Here is a 20,431-nt window from a genome sequence, read left to right on the forward strand (position 1 = left end):
TATGAACATAAACGCTGTCTCTTCATTTTTTTGAGAACTGATGGGATTATAAAAAGGGTAACTAGGAAGAGAACCTGTAAAAATGAGCCCAATCTTCTTCTTTTTTCAGATGATGGAGATATGTTTTTTTCGATTGCATTATGTGTATGAGATTTAATTCGGACATCTACGGGGTGTGAAAAATATATTGTTTTAATGCAATGCTCTGTACCAGGGGTGTCAAACGCATTCCATAGAGTGTGCTGGTTTTTGTTTTTTCTGTTCAATTAAGACCTAGACAACCACGTGAGGGGAGTTCCTTGCTAATTAGTGGCCTTATTTCATCAATCAAGTACAAGAGAGGTTTGAAAACCCGTAGACACTCGACCCTCCGTGGAATGAGTTTGGCACCCCTTGTGTAGAGGCTCCCTCTGGTGTTCACACAACCATAACACACTTCACCTAATAAGTACTGCTGCCATCTTGAGGGAGTTGCACCCATAGAGGTAGATAGAGGGCCCTTCTTTGCATCTGTGCCATATGGCTTCTGTGACAGCACGGGCAGCTCCATTGAGGTCTTTCTTCATTTTAAAGTAGTCAAGAGTGAATATTGCCATCTGGAGTGTGTTGTCTGAACAGGTATAAAACCAAGGTTGGTAAATTTACTGCCACCTGCAGTTAAGGAATGTTTGCTCAGGTGTATAATTCATTGGCTGATCCCTCCTGAGGACCTTGTTGGAATTATGGGAATCTTCTGTAACCCATAGGAAGTCCTACCAAGTTGACTACTTCAAAATGGTGAAAGTCTTCAATGGCACTACCCATGCTAAAACAGGCGTTGGGGCACTAGAGCGGTCTATATACGTTTATGGTTGTACCCTTGAATTATCACGTTAAAAGAAAGTAATTTAATTCAGGAAGTTTTCATGTATTACTACGAGATGGGTCATTAAATAATATTCTCTCACTCATCTTTTGTCACCACAGCAAAAATCTGTAGCCCGGAAAAAGTGTGCAGCCTGCAAGATAGTGGTTCACACAATCTGCATAGAACAGCTAGAAAAGGTAAGTTTCAAGCCATTTTCCCAACCAATGCTTCACAAACTTTTCATCCGTTTAACTGTTATTTCACCTGGTTGCAGATAGTTATTAAATTATGTATTATCACCAAAGTTGTGGAAATTAGTTGACACATGCGTACCAAGACAAAATGAGTTGCAAATGTTGAATCCCGAAAAAATACCGTAATATCAGCCTTTTCAGATGTTGTCTCTCAAGGAGACAAAATGTTTCCATCGCATCAGGTAAGATGAGATTGAAATGGTAGCCATGCCAACCTAACCCACCCTGCTCCTCTCCAGTTATTCGAGGCTATGCCCTATGAAGACAGCCTGCTTATCGAAGACCCCGCCTTTAGAGTGAGACACTCTGACCTCTCTCAGGCTGCTATGGGATATAACTAGTGCTATAACTAGATCATACTCCTTCTCTAACCCTATCTCACTACGCTACTTGATCCATTGACCTCGCCCTCCAATGCTGAACTCTGATTGGGTCATTCTCTTGATAATCAAAGCTGTTTTCCAAATTGGGCTGCTTTGATTGGTCGTCGAATACATTAGGTTGCTTTTTGCTAGAGATGTATAGTCGCTGAATCTCCCTTTTTCCAAAATGTCTTTAACTTGTTCCCATAACTCTGCTAATCTGAGGGTTAGTTTATATCTATTGTTTATACTTTATCTGATGCCGTTATGGTGCTGTTATGGTGGAGGTAAAGGCGAAGAACTGGTTGCAACACTGACATAATAACACATATTGCACCACAGGTTTCCCTTTTCAGTAACGACTTCTAGGTGAACAAGAACTTGAGCATGTTCACTTTAACCTTATACCTCTCCCGTTGGCCCTTTTGGATAACTGATTCAGCATTCTATTTTGGTGCAGGGGTTTGTCTAACAACATATTGGAAACAGTGACCAATAAAATAAATCCATGTTTGAAACTATTTGTTTTCTGTACCATGTAGATAAACTTTAGGTGTAAACCGTCATTCAGGGAATCGGGTTCTAGGAATATACGAGAGGTAAGTGCCAATACATTTTATTTCCATTTAATCAGCACGCTCATGATACTCATGCTCATACTTTATTTTCACGCATTTTTCGTCTTCCTTTGCCTTTGTCTTGTCATTCAATGTGTCTGTCTCCTCTGTAACCCTTCCCTCTCCTCCTGTCCCTGCTTCCCTTTTTCCCCTTGACCTTCTCTCTTGACCTTTGACCTTAGCCAGGTGCTAAGTGCCTCAGGCGGATGGCTAACTGCATGGCCACCCCTTTCCTGAGCCAGTCCCAGGTACCATCCCACCCGAACTCCCCAGATCACCCCAACCAAAAGCCACAGTTATGGGGGCAGTAGTAGAGTAATGCCTGACTAGTTGATGCCTGACTAATGATTTCAAAAACTGGGTAACCCCCATGTCCTATCGTCCTCCAGAGCTAGCTTTCGGTGTCCAAGTTCAAATCCCCTCATCATATATTCATGCATTTTAATTTAATTTTCCAACACTCTTATCCAGAACGACCTACATTCATCTTAAGATGGCTATTTGAGACAACATATCACAATTGTGTCAAGTACATTTTCCCTCAACAAAGTATTCATCGGGCAAAGTCAGTGCTGGTTGGACAATAAGTGGGGGTTTTTTTTGGGTGGGGGGTTGTGTGTGTTTTTTGAGGGGTGGGGGGTGTCTGACTAGGCTGAGCTGCCCTCCCGTAGTGGTTATAGGGCCAAGAGACCAGAGGTGGCAGAACGGAGTGCTCAGGTTGGTATGTAGGGCTTGAACATAGTCTGAAGATAAAGAGGTGTAGTTCCCCTTGCTGGTCCGTAGCTTCGACTGGAAGCCAGTGGAGTGTGCAGAGGAGCAGGGTGACATGGGAGAACTTAGGAAGGTTGAACATCAGGCGGGCTGCAGCATTCTGGATAAGTTGCAGGAGTTTGATGGCAATGTGGGGAGCCCAACCAACAGAGTTGCAGTAGTTTAGACGGAAGATGACAAGTGCCTCAATTAGGACATGCGCTGCTTCCTGTGTGAAGAAATGTTGTACTCTACGGATGTTGTAGAGCATAAACCTGCAGGAGCGAGTCACTGCTTTGATGTTTTCAGAAAACGACAGGGTGTTGTCCAGGGTCACTCCAAGGTTCTTTGCACTCTGGGAAGGGGACACCGTGGAGTTGTCAACCGTGATGGAGAGTTCTTGAAGTGGACAGGCCTTCCCAGGGACGAAGAGCCATTTGGTCAAGGTTGAGCTTGAGGTGGTGGGTCGACATCCAAGCTGAGAAGTCTGACAGGCACACAGAAGATGCGTGTCACCACCTTGGTGTCAGAATGGGGAAAGGAGAAGAGAAGTTGAGTGTCATCCACATAGCAATGATAGGAGAGACCATGTGAGGATATGACGGCACTGAGTGACTTTGTGTAAAGAAATAAAGGAGGGCCTAGAACCGAGTCCTGGGGGACACCAGTAGTGAGATCACGTGGTGCAGACACAGATCCTCTTCATGCCACTTGGTAGGAGTGACCTGCCAGGTAGGATGCAATCCAGGAGGGTGCAGAGCCTGAGACGCCCAACCCTAAGAGGATGGAGAGGAGGATCTGATCGTTCACAGTGCCAAAGGCACTGGATAGATCTAAGAGGAGGAGAACAAAGGAGAGCGAGAGTCAGCTTAGTCAGAGCGGAGAGCCTCTGTGACAAAGAGGAAAGTGGTCTCAGTTGAGTGAGCTGCCTTGAACCTGACTGGTTAGGGTAAATAAGTTAGTTCTGAGAGAAATAACCAGAGAGTTGTTCAGAGACGGCACGCTCAAATGTTTTGGAATGAAAAAATGAAGCGATACCGGTTTGTAGTTTTTGACGTCAGAGGCCGAATGTTGGTTTCTTGAGGAGGGGAGCAACTCTGGCCATCTTGAAGTCAGACGGGACGCAGCCAGCGATCAGGGAGTTGATGAGGGAAGTGAAAAATGGGAGAATGTCTCCAAAAATGATATGGTGAAGAGATGCAGGGATGTTGTCGGACGGCCGGACCTCATTCGTCGCAGGATTTCATCTGGAGAGAGCGGGGAGAAGGAGATCAAGGCATATGGTAGTGTGTGTGGGACCAGTGGACTGAGTGAGTGAAAGAGGAATGGATGTTGTAAAACTTTTTATTTTGCAAAGTCATCCGCAGACAGTGAGGAGAGAGGTGAAGGATTAAGGAGGGAAGAGAAAGTGGAGAAGAGTTTCCCAGGTTTGAGGTGGAAGGTGGAAGCTTGAAATTTAGAGTGATAGGAAGCAGCTTTAGCAGTGGATACAAAGGAAGAGAAGGTAGAGAGGAGGGAGTGGAAGCATGATGGGTCTTCCAGAAGTTTTGTTTTCTTCCATTTCTGTTCAGCTGCCCAAAGCCCTGTTCTGTTAGCATACCACACTTAGTCATTATTACCACAGAACTGGGTTTATAATGGAGTCCTATACACAATAATGTTCACTGTGTCTGGCCTAACCTCTGACATCGCTAATGATAAACTCAACACAAGCTTTCCCTGATCTCACTCACCATTGTCTACATGTACTAAAAAATTGGAAATCCACAGTATTTTAAATTGCGAATTTGTGAGGGAGTTGATTAATGTGTTTATGAACGTCGGTTTTCCAGCCCACCGTAGTGCGGCACCATTGGGTCCACCGGAGGCGCCAGGATGGGAAGTGTCGCCAGTGCGGGAAGGTGAGCATGGTTATAATATCAATTAATTCATTTGCAGGATTAACAATCTGATGAAACAAGTTCTTCTTGAGGGTACGTTACATCTTATATCTGATTTAATTTCTCTCCAGGGTTTCCAGCAGAAGTTTGCCTTTCATAGCAAAGAGATTGTGGCCATCAGCTGTTCATGGTGTAAACAGGCAGTAAGTTGGAAGGTTGATTGTACTGTACAAATGTAGGACCTTAATTTGACCAGTATTGTCGCAGCTACCTAATCCTACAGCAATGTCACCTTGTCTGAGAGAGATTTGCATGTTTATCCAAACTTCACGCCAGGGTAAGCCTACATGAAACACAGCCCTTATTTTAAGTGTTTCTAAAGTGATTGGGACCATTTCCCTGTTTGACCGCTAGGTTTTATGGGCATTATGACACATCCACTGTGGGGCTCTATTTGATATTTATATATGATTGATGTTATGTTTGTAAATTGGTCTATTGTAAATTCAGTCTATAACTGAGAAACCGATTTAAAATCTAATACTAATATTAGCTGGCCAAAATTAGGCTACATGAAAAGTGCAACACTGTTAATATACAGTTGAAGTCGGAAGTTTGTATACACTTAGGTTGGAGTCATTAAAACTATTTTTTCAACCACTCCACAAATTTCTTGTTAACAAAATATAGTTTTGGCAAGTCTGTTGGGACATCTAATTTGTGCATGACAAAAGTAATTTTTATTATTTCACTTATAATTCACTGTATCACAATTCCAGTGGGTCAGAAGTTTAAATACACTAAGTTTCAGAACATCATGTCATGGCTTTAGAAGCTTCTTATAAGATCATTTACATCATTTGAGTCAATTGGATGTGTACCTGTGAATGTATTTCAAGGCCTGCCTTCAAACTCCGTGCCTCTTTGCTTGACATCATGGGAAAATCAAAAGAACTCAGCCAAGACCTCAGAAGATTTTTACACATCCACAAGTCTGGTCCATCCTTGGGAGCAATTTCCAAATGCCTGAAGGTACCACGTTCATCTGTACAAACAATTGTATAAACACCATGGGACCATGCAGCTGTCATACCGGTCAGGAAGGAGACTGTCTCCTAGTTCTGTCTCATAGAGATGAATGTACTTTGGTGCAAATCAGAACAACAGCAAAGAACCTTGTGAAGATGCTGGAGGAAACAGGTACAAAAGTATCTATATCCACAGTAAAACGAGTCCTATATCGAGATAACCCGAAAGGCCGCTCAGCAAGGAAGAAGCCACTGCTCCAAAACCGCCATAAAAAAGCCAGACTACGGTTTGCAACTGCACATGGTGACAACGATTGTAATTTTGGGAGAAATGTCCTCTGGTCTGATGAAACAAAATCATTATGTTTGGAGGAGAAAGGGGAGGCTTGCAAGCCGAAGATCATTGTGAAGCACGGGGGTGGCAGCATCATGTTGTGGGGGTGCTTTGCTGCAGGAGGGACTGGTGCACTTCACAAAATAGATGGCATCATGAGGCAGGAAATGTATGTGGATATATTGAAGCAACATCTCAAGACATCAGTCAGGAAGTTAAAGCTTGGTCGCAAATGGGTCTTCCAAATGGACAATGACCCAAGCATACTTCCAAAGTTGTGGCAAAAAGGCTTAAGGACAACAAAGTCAAGATATTGGAGTGGCCATCACAAAGCCCGTACCTCATTCCTATTGAAACTTTGTGGGCAGAACTGAAAAAACGTGTGCGAACAAGGAGGCCTTACAAACCTGACTCAGTTACACCAGCTCTGTCAGGAGGAATGGGCCAAAATTCACCCAACTTATTGTGGGAAGCTTGTGAAAGGCTACCCGACACGTTTGACCCAAGTTAAGCAATTTAAAGGCAATGCTAACAAATACTAATTGCGTGTATGTAAACCTCTCACCCACTGGGAATTTGATGAAAGAAATAAAAGCTGAAAGAAATAATTCTCTCCGCGATTATTCTGACATTTCACATTCTTAAAATAAAGTGGTGATCCTAACTGACCAAAGACAGGGCACTGTTACTAGGATTAAATGTCAGGAATTGTGAAAAACTGAGTTTAAATGTATTTGGCTAAGGTGTTTGTAAACTTCCGACTTCAACTGTATATACTGTTTTCAGGGAATACATGTAAATCACGAGGCTCAATCTGCATGGATGATGATGACGTGTGTCTGTATGCTTTATGCTTATGTGAGACATTTGTGTGAGTGTCTGTGTTGAATGACAACACTTCCAATGAATATGGATGTGTGTGATCACTGGTGTATTCACCCTCTGTAAAAGTTGTATGTATGTTTATGTGAGACAGTTGTGTGAGGGTCTGTGTTGAGTGTTTTAAATGAATGATGTGTGTTGGTGTGTGTTGTGCTCACTGCCTTTCCTCTGTCCTTCTCCCTACTCTAGTATCACAACAAGGTGTCCTGCTTCATGCTGCAGCAGATCGAGGAGTCCTGCTCCCTGGGTGCTCATGCTTCTGTCATCGTACCCCCTACTTGGATCCTCCGGGTTCGCAGACCTCAGGTACATTTTTTTATTTTTTATGAATAAAATGTTTGTTTTTTAAATAAATAGATATACATTGTCACATGCACTGGATAGGTACAGTGAAATGTTGTTTTACAGTGTTGGCCATAGTAGGTTGGTGCCTCCGGAGCAAATTAAAGTTACGTGCCTTGCTCAAGGTCAGAGATTGTTCACCTTGTTGGCCTGGGTATTTGAACCAGCGACCTTTTTGAACCAACACTCTAACCACTACACTACCTGCTGCCCCGACAGTCACAAAATATACCGTCACACAATACACTTCCAAGTATTCAGATATTCACTGCAACCATGCAAATTTACAACGTGCAGTGGTATGCTTCCCCAAATACTTTGTGGTGCCATTGCACTGCGAAGCCAACAGAGGGTGGCAGTCATCCGTTAGTTTGAGCAGTCAACAGTTCTGATAAATTACAGTGTATTATTTACAGTTGATCAAATGCTGTTCCTTATATAAATGGAAGTTAATCCTCATGTTATTCTTTCAGACCTCACTAAAGTCGAGCAAAAAGAAAAAACGGACCTCGTTTAAGCGCAAGTCCAGCAAAAAGGGAGTAGAGGTGAGTTCATCATCCATTACAAATGGCATTTCCTACCGTTTGTAATGTGAGGAGACGTACGTAACTAAAACGTCCTTTGCTGATTAGCCTGAGGGGCATCATTTCCATTTATACCGCATCCGTTGTGAACTGTTCAATTGGTTTTACGTTGAAATATTATACTTGAAGTACATACTTATTAAATGGTAGCGAAAAGGGCATTGTCAAACTAATGACGAGGTATTATCGATGTAGACAGTCTTGACCCTTATCAATAAAAAGGGACACAGGATGTGCTTGTCAATACATACTTCCTGGCGACATCCAGTGTCGAATACCATGGCTTGATTGCATTTACATGACAAGTGCATGTGCAGAAATAATTCTCTCTCTTGTCTGGCCTTGCGTCAGTTAGCCAGCCCTCCAAAGACAAGGCGCTCTAAAGAGCTTCAGACGGAACCAGTCCCAGGTACCATCCCACCCCAAATCCCCAGATCTCCCCAGAAACCACAGTTATGGAGACTCTATTGATCAGTTCAACTGTGCACAGTGTTAGACAACTGTATACTCTTTGGCTATACTATGTCTCGTAGAGAGTAGGAAGTATCCACGCAGCGTCAGCTCTATGCCATTTTCATTTTAGTGAGTTAATTTGGCATAATGTTACACGAGTCTGACGCGATAGTTTATAACAAAACATCAGTAAAAGCAGTTCTCCCCTTAGGAAACCAACACTGTACAATCAGTCTCTCATCCTCCACCTCTCTAAATGCATCCCTTTATTTCCTCTGCCCCTCTCCCTTCCTCTTTGTGCAGGAGGCGCGCTGGAAGCCCTTCATAGTTAGACCCATTCCCTCTCAGCTCATGAAGCCGCTGTTGGTGTTTGTCAACCCAAAGAGTGGGGGGAATCAGGTGAGAGACGTGCTGTCTGTGCTGGAGCTGTCAGTGCAGGCCCAGTGGGCCGAGGCCAACACCAGTCACAGGTGTAATCCCGACTGGTCTGTGAGATGAATCACTGTCTGTGTGTTAAAGAGTCTTTCAGCAGTCCAGTCAGGGCATCTCATACCTCACGCATTTGTCTGGATCACTCAATAATATACTAGTCAGTTCATCAAATACTTTTTTATTATGATGATGATGATGATGATGATGATGATGAGGAACTGGTAGTAATTGTACTCCTACTCATTTTCAGGGAGCCAAGATTATCCAGTCGTTCATGTGGTACCTGAACCCTCGCCAAGTATTTGACCTGAGTCTGGGAGGACCCAAGGATGGGTAAGTTTCTCAAAAATAGCAGGTGCAAACTTTGTACTTCCTATGGATACACTATGCTATTATTCTGTCTGCCCAGGAGCCATTTGCGGTGTAGGACTCCCCTTCACTGTGAATGCTGCCGATTTTAACTGAGTGTGGGAGACCTTCTTTAACAGGCTTGATACTGTGGACTGACTGTGACAGAAAGCTAGAAGTTGATTTTGTCTCTTGCTCTGTCTCTCCAAGGTTAGAAATGTACCGTAAGGTGCATAACCTGAGGATACTGGCATGCGGAGGGGATGGCACGGTGAGTAGAAACAACAGCAATGCCAAAAGCAATCTTTTTAAGCAATACACAGACATTCCTGAACTATTTTAGCAGCAAACTTTACTTTGTGATCAGTCAAATAACAGCACACAGTGTCTGGGGTTTTCCCTTAAAGGCATTTGACCCCATCTTAGTGATCTAAGCCCTGAACTTTGATGGTTATCTAAGTGATTGAACAGCAACACACACTATGCTGCAGGTGCAGTTTGTTAAGCTGTTCAAACATTTATTCCTTAAGCAAGGACAATAGCAATGTTTGGCATGTTGTTGAAGGGCACATCACATGATGTTTTTGATAGTGTGTGTGTGTGTGTGTGTGTGTGTGTGTGTGTGTGTGTGTGTGTGTGTGTGTGTGTGTGTGTGTGTGTGTGTGTGTGTGTGTGTGTGTGTGTGTGTGTGTGTGTGTGTGTGTGTGTGTGTGTAGGTGGGTTGGATCCTGTCTGCTCTGGACCAGCTCCAACTGAACCCCCAGCCTGCAGTAGCCATCCTGCCTCTGGGGACAGGCAACGACCTGGCCAGGACCCTCAACTGGGGGGGTGTGAGTATCTCAACCATATCTGGACAACATATACACGGAGTGTATATTAGGAACACTTTTTTAAATATTGAGTTAGCAGCCCCACCCCTCCCCTCTCTTTTTACCCTCAGAACAACCTCAATTACCTCAGGGCATGGACTCTACGAGGTGTCGAAAGTGTTCCACAGGGATGCTGGCCCATGTTCACCTCAATGCTTCCCACAGTTGTGTCAAGTTGGCTGGATGTCCTTTGGGCGGTGAACCATTCTTGATACACACCGGAAACTGTTGAGCGTTGTAAAAAATAAAAAAACAGCAACGTTGCAGTTCTTGACACACTCAAACCTGTCTATATGTGCCCTCTGAATGGCACACATACACAACCCATGTCTCAATTGTCTTGAGGCTTAAAAATCCTTCATTAACTCCTCCCCTTCGTCTCCACTGATTTTGTAGTGGATTTAACAAGTGACACCAATAAGGGAGCACAGCTTTCACCTGGATTCACCTAGTCAATGGAAAGAGCAGGTGTTCCTAATATTTATACACTCGGTGTATACCCCTCAAAGCTGTGCTTTTCCATAGTCGTTGAACAATGCAGGTGCACAGTTAACTCTGTAGAGGGCACCAGAATCATGACTATAGCCACTTATTATTTTCTTGAAAAATGTCTTGAAGAATTTATATCCCTCAGGAGGAACGAGCTGCTTTCTACAATGAACTGTGTTTAATGCTCTGGGTGTTTTCCTTCTCTATTCCTCCCCTCTCCAGGGTTACACAGATGAGCCGGTGTCTAAGATCCTGTCTCATGTCGAGGATGGGAACGTCGTCCAGCTCGACCGGTGGAATCTAATAGTGGAGCCCAACCAGGATGCTGTTGCAGAGGAGAGGGATGAGCAGCAGACAGACAAGGTGAACAAACCCCCTCTTCCAAGATCCTGTACTGTAGACATGGACTGTCAACATATTATGGTGTGGATGCGTGATGCAGGGAATGAGGATTGATCCAATTTGAACTTAGTGCTAGCTCTTTTACCTGGTGTGTTACTGGTGTGTTTGTAATTACAGCGTAAATCAGGTCTTGACTGTGATGAGTTCATCGAGCCCCAGAGAACTAACCTCTGTACAATGTCACAATATCATTTGTTTATTGTGAATAGGGTCATGGCTGGCCACACACCAAAATACCTCAGTGACCTTTCCATGATTTAATGGTTAGTTAGTTCTAAAAGTTCAGAGAGTTTATCAACTAGAAGCACAATGTTGCTCTACGACCTCAAACATGATGTATTATTTTTTATTTTTTTGTTTACGGCAGTGAGGGTAGTCTGGGGTGACTGAAGACCGTAGGACTGAGGATGGAGTTGGGCTCAGCACATTTGACATTGTGATTTCGGACGTATTGGTGATATCGCGTCTGGGATTAACACATTTCTTTGTACGGGTTTTCTTTTTCCGCAGCTCCCTCTCGACGTCTTCAACAACTACTTCAGCCTCGGCTTCGATGCACACGTGACACTAGAATTCCACGAGTCTCGAGGTTGTATTTCCGATCGATCTCTTAACGTTGACTACCCATGTAATGCGTCCTTCTGTAGCTCAGTTGGTAGAGCATGGCGCTTGTAATGCCAGGGTAGTGGGTTCGATCCCCGGGACCACCCATACGTAGAATGTATGCACACATGACTGTAAGTCGCTTTGGATAAAAGCGTCTGCTAAATGGCATATATTATTATTATTATATTATTATTATTCATATATATTATTAATGCCATTGTTGGGGATAAATCTGTGCTATCCATAGACGGCTCACATCGACAGTAGCAAATGATGCTGTGTGTATCTACTGTATGCCAAATCATTGTGCCATAATTACTCACAACCTATCATGCCTTCTATAACCAACGCTCCTCAGAGGCCAACCCAGAGAAATTCAACAGCCGCTTTCGGAACAAGATGTTCTATGCAGGGGTGGGTACAATTGTGTTATCTAAACAGGAGAAATCCTATTTTCTCACCATTATCATCACTTTTACCATTTTGTAGTGATAGTAATTGTTGTATTTGTGGCCATAGCTTTAGTTGTGTCAATGTTTTCTATTGATAATCTACAAGCTTGATTCTCTGTTGCTCCTTCTAACCAGACGGCCTTCTCGGACTTCCTCATGGGCAGCTCCAAAGACCTAGCCAAACACATCAAGGTCGTGGTGAGTTCAACTGACCATTACACGGACCTTGGCTGCAGCTCAGATTGTGTGACATCATTCCACAACGGGTTCAAGTTCAAATGTAAATCCGTTAACAGGAATTTCACCCTTCATAGTAAAAGTAGTTAGTGCAGAAATAAAATTGACCCCAGTTTGAGGGCCGAGGCTCCATTCTGAGCTTGTATATTAGGTAGGTTGTAAGGATCACATCTCATTAGAGTGACAGATGTGTTCTTCACTGTCAGTCAGTCAGAATGTGGCACCTTTCAAAGGGTACATTTTATAACGCCATGTGAGAGCTCTTCCGGGAATGATCTGAGTGTGTATGTGTACTGTAATGGAGACGCCTGTCTGTCTGTCTGTCGGTCTCCTCTCGGTAGTGCGACGGCACCGACCTCACGTCAAAGGTTCAGGATCTGAAGCTGCAGTGCCTGGTGTTCCTCAACATTCCCAGGTTAGCAGCCTCAATGTTATATATGACATGTTACAATTTTGCCACTGTCGTAATGGAGGCTGTAGGCTAAGTTAGGCACCTAACCATGTGTGTATGTGTGTACTAGATACTGTGCTGGTACCATGCCATGGGGCAACCCAAGCGAGCACCATGACTTTGAGCCACAACGGCACGACGATGGCTGCATTGAAGTTATCGGCTTCACCATGACCTCTCTGGTATTCACCTATCAACTTGAATTTGTCTGTGTGTTAGAAACATAAGTTAGTAGATTTAATGAAATGGATGAGTCAGTTTCTTTTTGTCCTAGTTGTGACCTTGCTCTGATGGATGATCGTCTCGTCCTCCCTGGTGCTGTAGGCCACGCTGCAGGTCGGAGGTCATGGTGAGCGGCTGAACCAGTGTAGAGAGGTGACCCTCACCACATACAAGTCCATCCCCATGCAGGTAGATGGGGAGCCGTGCAAGCTAGCCCCCTCTACCATCCGTATCTCCCTGAGAAACCAAGCGAACATGGTGCAGAAGGCCAAGAGGAGGACATCTATTCCGCTGCTGAATGAGTGAGTAATACAGTCCAGGTTCCAGTCAGAATCCTGAACATCAATCCGCTATGGAGACTTTCGATAGTGTACTTTGTTTAGTCTTTTGCGCTGTCGGCGGGTTGCTTCTGTTGTCATAACGGTTCTTGTGGAGTTGGAAGTTATTGTAATGCATTCCACAAGTGTCCTCAACCGAGCCGAAGGTCGCTCTTCAATTTCTTGCTGTGTGATTTTTAAGTGGCATGCGGGTGTGGCACGCAGGTGTCCTCGACGCCTGTGGGATTCATTTGCAAGGGTGGTTGAAGCGCTGACAAAGACTTTTGAATGTAAAATAATCGCCGACGAGGGGAAACAAACAAACACACAAAAAAAACATTCATCAAAGTCAACATGACCTTGCTACCATCTTCCTTTTCTCTCCATGAGTAGTCTTCGTCATATCAGTCTGTCTGTCTACAGGCTGAAAATCAGATGTATTATCAGAATGAACCGCCCTATTTATTTTCATGGTAATTGCGTTACCTTTTGTCAAACCTGTTGTAATGTTTTTTGCTAATTTCATACTTCGCTGATTCTGATGTGAGTCTCGCAACAATGTGTTGACTTGCTGACGGAGGGGAATTATGAGTCCTCCGTCTACAGGATTGAAATGTAAGGCGGGGGGAAGGGGGGACTAATTCAATGATTGTGTTTACAGAAGCCTGTTTAAGCTGAGATTAAAGACATGGTCGTCCAAAACCTTATTTGTGATACCGTTCTTCCTTTTTGCAAAGTTGGTTAGAATGGCCCGACCTTCTGTGAAGCAAAACACCAGGCATTTGGACAGAATGTAAGAATGATAAGATGCAAATGACCCAGCTCTATTCACTTCTACACTGTCCTGCCAACTGTTTTGCAACATACTGCAGTAAGAAACATATACGACTTGTGTTGTTGTCAGGTGTCTATTGTCCTTGAACAGAATGGTAAGTCGCTGTAGTCGCAACATTGTTTTTGAATCTCCCACACACTGCGAACAGGTCACATTCGTCACAGATCACAACTGTTTTCATGAATATATAATCATCCTTGAAGCCATCACGATGACAAACGGAATGGGGGAAAGCAGCGTTGAACACCTCTGGCTTCTCTCAGGCTGCTGTGCATGTGAGCCCAGGTTGTCAGAGTGTTGTGGTTGGAGGTTGATCGCCTGTCGTCAGCTTGTGTTAATGCTCTTCCCGGGTAACAGCCTTTCATTAAACTTATACCTTCATTTATTTCCATATTTATTTATTTTTATCTCTCAGCCGAGATGTTTCCAACTCCCAAATAGTTTACTAAGTTCGAAATTAATATGGAAAGTAACTGATTATGTACAGTTCCTACAGAGTTCCTACAAATATGTACACTGAACAAAGATACATCACGCATCATGTCAATTGTTGGCCCCATGTTTCATGAGCTGAAATAGATCCCAGAAATATGCCATACTCTATGCACACATTTGTGCGCACGTTTGTTTATATTCCTGTTAGTGAGCATTTCTCCTTTGCCAAGATAATCCATCCGGGTGTAGTATATCAAGAAGCTGATTAAACAGCATGAACCTTACACAAGTGCACCTTGTGCTGGGGACAATAAATGGCCACTCTAAAATGTGCAGTTTTGTCACACAGCACAATGCCACAGATATCTCAAGTTTTGAGGGAACATTCATTTGGCATGCTGATGCAAGAATGTCCATCAGAGCTGTTGCCAGATAATTTAATGTTCATTTCTCTACCATAAGCCTCCTCCACCATAAGCCTCCTCCAATGTGATTTTAGAGATTTTGGCAGTAAGTCCAACTGGCCTCAACACCGCAGACCACGTGTAACCACGCTAGCCCAGGACCTCCACATCCGGCTTCTTCATCTGCGGGATCGTCTGAGACCAGCCACCCGGACAGCTGATGAAACTGTGGGTTCCCAGAAACAAATAATTGCAACACAAACTTTTAGAATCCGCCTCAGAGAATCTCATCTACAAGCTCGTCGTCTTCACCAGGGTCTTGACCTGACTGCAATTTGGTGTTGTAACCCACTTCAGTGGGCAAATGCTCACCTTCAATGGCCACTGGCATGCTGGAGAAGTGTGCAATTCACAGATGAATCACAGATTTTAACTGAACCGGGCAGATGGTAGACAGCGTAGCATGTATGGCGTCGTGTGGGCGAACGGTTTGCTGATGTCAACGTTGTGAACATAGTGCCCCCTGGTGGCGGTAGGGTTATGGTATGGGAAGGCATCAGCCACGGACAACGAACACAATTGCTTTTTATCGATGGTCATTTGAATGCACAGAGATACCGTGACGAGATCCTGAGGCCCATTGTCGTGCCATTCATCCACAGCCATCACCTCATGTTTCAGCCTGATAATGCACTGTCCCATGTCTGTGCACAATTCTTGGAAGCTGAAAAGGTCCCAGTTCTGGCCTGCATACTCAACACAAATGTCACCCATCGAGCATGTTCCATTTCCCACCAATATCCAGCAACTTCGCACAGCCATTGAAGAGGAGTCTGACAACGTTCTACAGGTCACAATCTACAGTCTGATCAACTCTATGCAAAGGAGATGTGTTGCACTGCATGAGGCAAGTGGTGGTCACACCAGATGCTGACTGGTTTTCTGACCCATGCCCACACCTTTTTTTATAAAGGTATCTGTGAACAACAGATGCACATCTGTATTCTCAGTCATGTGAAATCTGTAGATTAGGGCCTCATGAATTTATTTCAATTGACTGATTTCCTTATATGAACTATAACTCAGTAAAATCTTTGAAATTGTTGCGCTTATATTTTAGTTCGGTGTAAATTCCAATTTTTGCGAGATGATACCCAAATGGCTATGCTTCTTCTGTTGTCTTCCTCAGCCAGCAGCCCTTCCCGGAGAGGTTAAGGATCCGTGTGAACCGTATTAGCATGCACGACTATGAGGCCCTACATTATGACAAGGAGAAACTCAAAGAAGCCTGTGAGTATTCCATCTCTATCAAATGCACTGTAACTCCATCATCCTTCAGGTGTCCACCAGCCTGTTCAAGGAGAAATGCAGCAGGCCCATGAGTACAGCTTCATGCAGGGATGTTACTGCGAGCCAGAGCTGTTTTCAGTGATGTAGAACTCTGTAGTCTACACATTTTAGTTGTGTTTATTGCCGTGCAGGTGAATTTCAAAATGGCAGGCTTGTTTTGTAGAGTTAAATCCTGGCCATATGCACTGTAAGGGACCTGAGCCAGTTGAAGATATACTACACGTGTCCTTGTGCCATTTTAGGGGCCGATTCCCTTTTTATGCACTTTTCTCTCTACGTATATTCTGACCTTGAATTTAAGCATGAGAAAAGCATGCTAATTCCCCTGCTATTTATTTATTTTTTACTAGGCAAGTCAGTTAAAAATAAATTCTTATTTTCATTGACGGCCTAGGAACAGTGGGTTAACTGCCTGTTCATGGTCAGAACGACAGATTTGTACTTTGTCAGCTCGGGGATTTGAACTTGCAACCTTTCGGTGTGACAGTGGTGTGACAGTGGTGTGTCAACAGATACAGCATAATCTGATCTAATTTCCTAATAATTCTACCGGTTCCATGTGGAAAAAGCATTTACTTCATTTTTTCCCACTAGAAATAATACCATTCTCCATGCACTGCAATTGACAAATTGATGAGCACTAGATAAAGGAGTAATCCATTTGGATAAGGGAATTCTAAATATAAATGACACTTGTTTTAGAACTATTTTACCTTATAATCGCTGGAGACAAATGTGAAGCCTGTCATATGGCAGAAAACGGAAGCATATCAACTTTCCCACAGTAAAGTTTATGAAATGCTGTGACATTATGCACAATTTTAATTGTACTGCCTTTTAACGTGCAGGGACGGGCACGCGCTAGTGTCTTAATTTCCTATTATTTATCATGTTAAATATTAGCCACTATCATTATCGACCGTCAGTAGACCTGATAACCACACATATTTTAACTGCCAAATAGTTCCCTTCAGTTGGTAGGGCCTACATTATCATTCCATTTATTTACGTTGTTTCGTTTACTTTCATCTGCTTCCTCTGTAAACGATGTCACAGCCATGTGGTTGTTACAGAGGATCATTAGTAACATTTGATCATGTAAAAAAACAAAAAAATGGTTATGGAGCGGATCTCAGACCAAGCCGTAACAGTTTGAATCTGACACGTGGCGCAATACTTGGCTGTATCACCACACAGTTCCATAGTTAGTGAGGGCACTAGACAAGGGTATATCCTACACTATTCTCCCTATTATAATTCTATGAACACTAATCTTCCAACATCACAATGGGTTAAATAACGAAATGTGGCAATGTTCAGAATGAATCAAACCAGCGTTTTCTTTCTTTCATGCGTAAAGGCTCTCCAATCCTGTTTTTTAGGATTCATAAATACTTTCCTAAATCAAAATAATCTGCTGAAACAGAGATGAATATGCATATATTTATATTCTATTGAGTCTGACAAAATTGGAACTTAAAGGTACACCGTATTTAAAGGGATGGCTTAAAATAGATTTGCTGAAAAGCCTAGTGAAGGAAAACTCTACGAGAAAATCTGTTGGCCAGCAAGTGGGAAGGTTTTCAGCGGGTGAATGAAATGTATTGAGCGCGAGCAAGGGAACCACGCCTGCAAAGCCAGTTTACACACCTGCATAAAGTATGTCTGAATAGCAACTACTGAGAAGTGCGTAGGAAAGGCATCCATTTCCTGAGTCTCAATCCGCCCCTTGGTGAACTGTCAGCAAGAGTGTTTATCACTTCTCGTTAGTGAAATAGACTCTAAATCTACACAGCGACTGCATTGTCACTGTCAAACCTAGGTTAGCACAAATATATTTAATTTGGAAAGACACACCAGGCTCTTGTTCGCCCCTTTTAAGGATGCCGCCATCAACTAGCCTCGCTAAATACAAAGGAAAAGGAAGTCCCTTTTGATTTATATGGTACTTAGCAGAAACCCCACAGAGATGGAACTCTTTCATTTTCTCCCTTCCTGGCTCCTCCTGGAGGGGGAGGCGGGTGTTGGCTCCAGGTTTTGCTATCCGTCCACCTTGAAACCCTTCTCCCATCCCCGTCAGGCCGCTCAATTGCTATGAGTTTATCAGTGTGGGCCTCCCTGCATGTGACTTTGGCTAGTATGACTGTGAGGCGATAATGAGGTAGCTTCCCATTACTGTCTCTAATGGATGCCCAGGGGCCAACGCGGTAATCACCTCCATAATCACCTCCATAGCACAGCTAGAGCCCCCCCCCCCCACTCTTAATTGTTCTCACATTCGCATCCTCATGCACAAACCTAACTATTCCAGACACTGTCTCAGACTGTTTGTTAGGTCTTTCCTTCTTAAAACAAAGTTTGTTTGTTTTGTCTTTTTTTTTAAAACAAACAGTGGGCAGCATTTGTTTGGACTAGACTTTTGAAGGCTGTTGTTCAGGAAGTTAGGCGGTACTGAAGTTGTATATGATAATCCTCTTCAAACACATCCGCAACAATTAACTGGCCCCAAGTTATGTAACTCTGATATGCAAGTGACGCTGTTTGGGGCTGTTTTATTGTCTCTAATGGCACAAAACCCAGCTGCTGTGGACCGACCTTGTTGTTGGATATCTCCAAAGAAGTATGTGAAATAAGAAAGTATGATGAATGTATTCAGTTCTTACTGAACTCTTGCAATTATATAGCCTCGTATTACCACCCCGATGACCGCTGTGGAATTCATGTAGTGAAACAGAATGTAAAACTCTCAGAAGTTCCTGAATGGAGGTACGGGGCTAGCAATTATATTACCGGGCGGAAAATCTCCCAGTAGGTTTTGATTCTCAGGCATAATTGGTGGAGGTCAGGACAGTTTTCTAACAGTACATACCATTCTGTTCACGGAATGCTGAAAGTAGTTTACTCTTTGTTTTCCACCACTAGATGTCAACATGCAACTAAAAGAAAAGATGTGCTTTTAAACCTGAAGTACACTTTAACTGAGTCTAGAAATAAATTCAATGTCCATATGAAACTGTCATACGGTGGTCCAATAACGTACTTTGTACATAATGCACCCTCATGCTTGCTGACATACAAGAGAATTCCAAGGCTGTTTTTGATAGGCTAAAGTGAACAATCATTCTGTCATTCAATTTGCACATAGTTTAGCTTCATTCTGGACATCACACTCAGACTCTCTCTGGGTGAATCAAGTTAGGCCCCCCGATGTTTCACATGGGTCTTGAGGTACAAATTATGTTAGCTGTCATAGCTGAGGTTAATACCCTATGCTCTCGTCGCTGATGCCAAAATATAGCACGCGGCTGCTACAACGTTAGGCAGTTGTCTCGTTTGCCTGACACCTATAAAGAGCTTAGACAACCTCACTGTTGCAGAGTGAGGAAAGCAGAAAGGAGGGGGGGGGGTGGGGGAGAAGAAGCCGAATTGAATTGGAGACAGACTGTTCCAGGGTTGCTAGGCAACAGCACATTCCTCGAGGGAGAAATCTGCCTGCTTTTCCCTCTTTCCGCCTGTAAAACTTGCTGCTCAGAGCCACTTTTTCAATTCACAAATCTCAGCCTGATAGTCCACGAGTCTTTCACTTCTGTTCTTACCGCTAAAGAAGGCCCTGTGAAAAGCCCGGACATTCATGATCACATAATGTGGTTTTGATGCACTCCCTGATACACAGTGTATCTGCTCTCTCACCTGCTGCCCAGTTGTACTTTAGCCCTAATTGCCTGTCTCTAGTTTAGCACAAATCAATGGGCATGGGAATGAATCACAAACATGTCACCAGACAGTTTGTCCTCTTTCAGACATCACATTTAGAGAATTGTTCCTCTTACTGTTTTGTATTGCTATTTGGTTTACACACTTCGCCTACTTTGAAAGCCGTTTCAAAGGGGTTTGAATTCACTAAGTGCATTGGACTTTGCGTGGCACTCTATGAAACACATCCAGGAAACCCTAGTCTAAAATATATTTGATCTATTGCCAACAAAAGGAACTTCCCTCAAACCATTCTGGGTTTGAGTTGATAAAAGGACACAATCCGTCTCTTGTAGCTTGTGTCTATGAGCTACCTGTGGACCTAGCTGTAGAATGGTTTTTCATGGCTCGATCCCTGGGCGCCTGCAGCAGTGTTTAACAGCATGTTGTCTCTCATCTCTCCCCACAGCTATCCCACTGGGACTTATCGTTGTCCCGGGTGACAGTGACCTGGAAACATGTCGCTCCCACATCGAGAGGCTCCAAGAGGTGAGAA

The 20,431-nt window shown here is 43.5% G+C and overlaps 1 protein-coding gene across 1 annotated transcript in view; it reads left to right on the forward strand.

Moving 5' to 3' along the window:
- LOC124035890 (diacylglycerol kinase zeta-like) overlaps positions 1–20,431 on the forward strand; it is a 72,805-nt gene that overhangs the window by 18,519 nt on the left and 33,855 nt on the right. Inside the window, 20 exon segments of the mRNA XM_046349713.1 lie at positions 967–1,044; positions 1,341–1,397; positions 2,006–2,062; positions 4,663–4,731; positions 4,842–4,913; positions 7,144–7,260; positions 7,770–7,841; positions 8,637–8,732; positions 9,016–9,098; positions 9,324–9,384; positions 9,830–9,943; positions 10,694–10,834; positions 11,384–11,462; positions 11,838–11,893; positions 12,067–12,129; positions 12,510–12,583; positions 12,690–12,801; positions 12,944–13,143; positions 16,022–16,122; positions 20,345–20,424. Of these exon segments, the coding sequence (XP_046205669.1) occupies positions 967–1,044; positions 1,341–1,397; positions 2,006–2,062; positions 4,663–4,731; positions 4,842–4,913; positions 7,144–7,260; positions 7,770–7,841; positions 8,637–8,732; positions 9,016–9,098; positions 9,324–9,384; positions 9,830–9,943; positions 10,694–10,834; positions 11,384–11,462; positions 11,838–11,893; positions 12,067–12,129; positions 12,510–12,583; positions 12,690–12,801; positions 12,944–13,143; positions 16,022–16,122; positions 20,345–20,424 (1,782 nt within the window).

The sequence above is a fragment of the Oncorhynchus gorbuscha genome, linkage group LG05 (assembly GCF_021184085.1).
Source record: "Oncorhynchus gorbuscha isolate QuinsamMale2020 ecotype Even-year linkage group LG05, OgorEven_v1.0, whole genome shotgun sequence".
Taxonomy (NCBI): domain Eukaryota; kingdom Metazoa; phylum Chordata; class Actinopteri; order Salmoniformes; family Salmonidae; genus Oncorhynchus; species Oncorhynchus gorbuscha.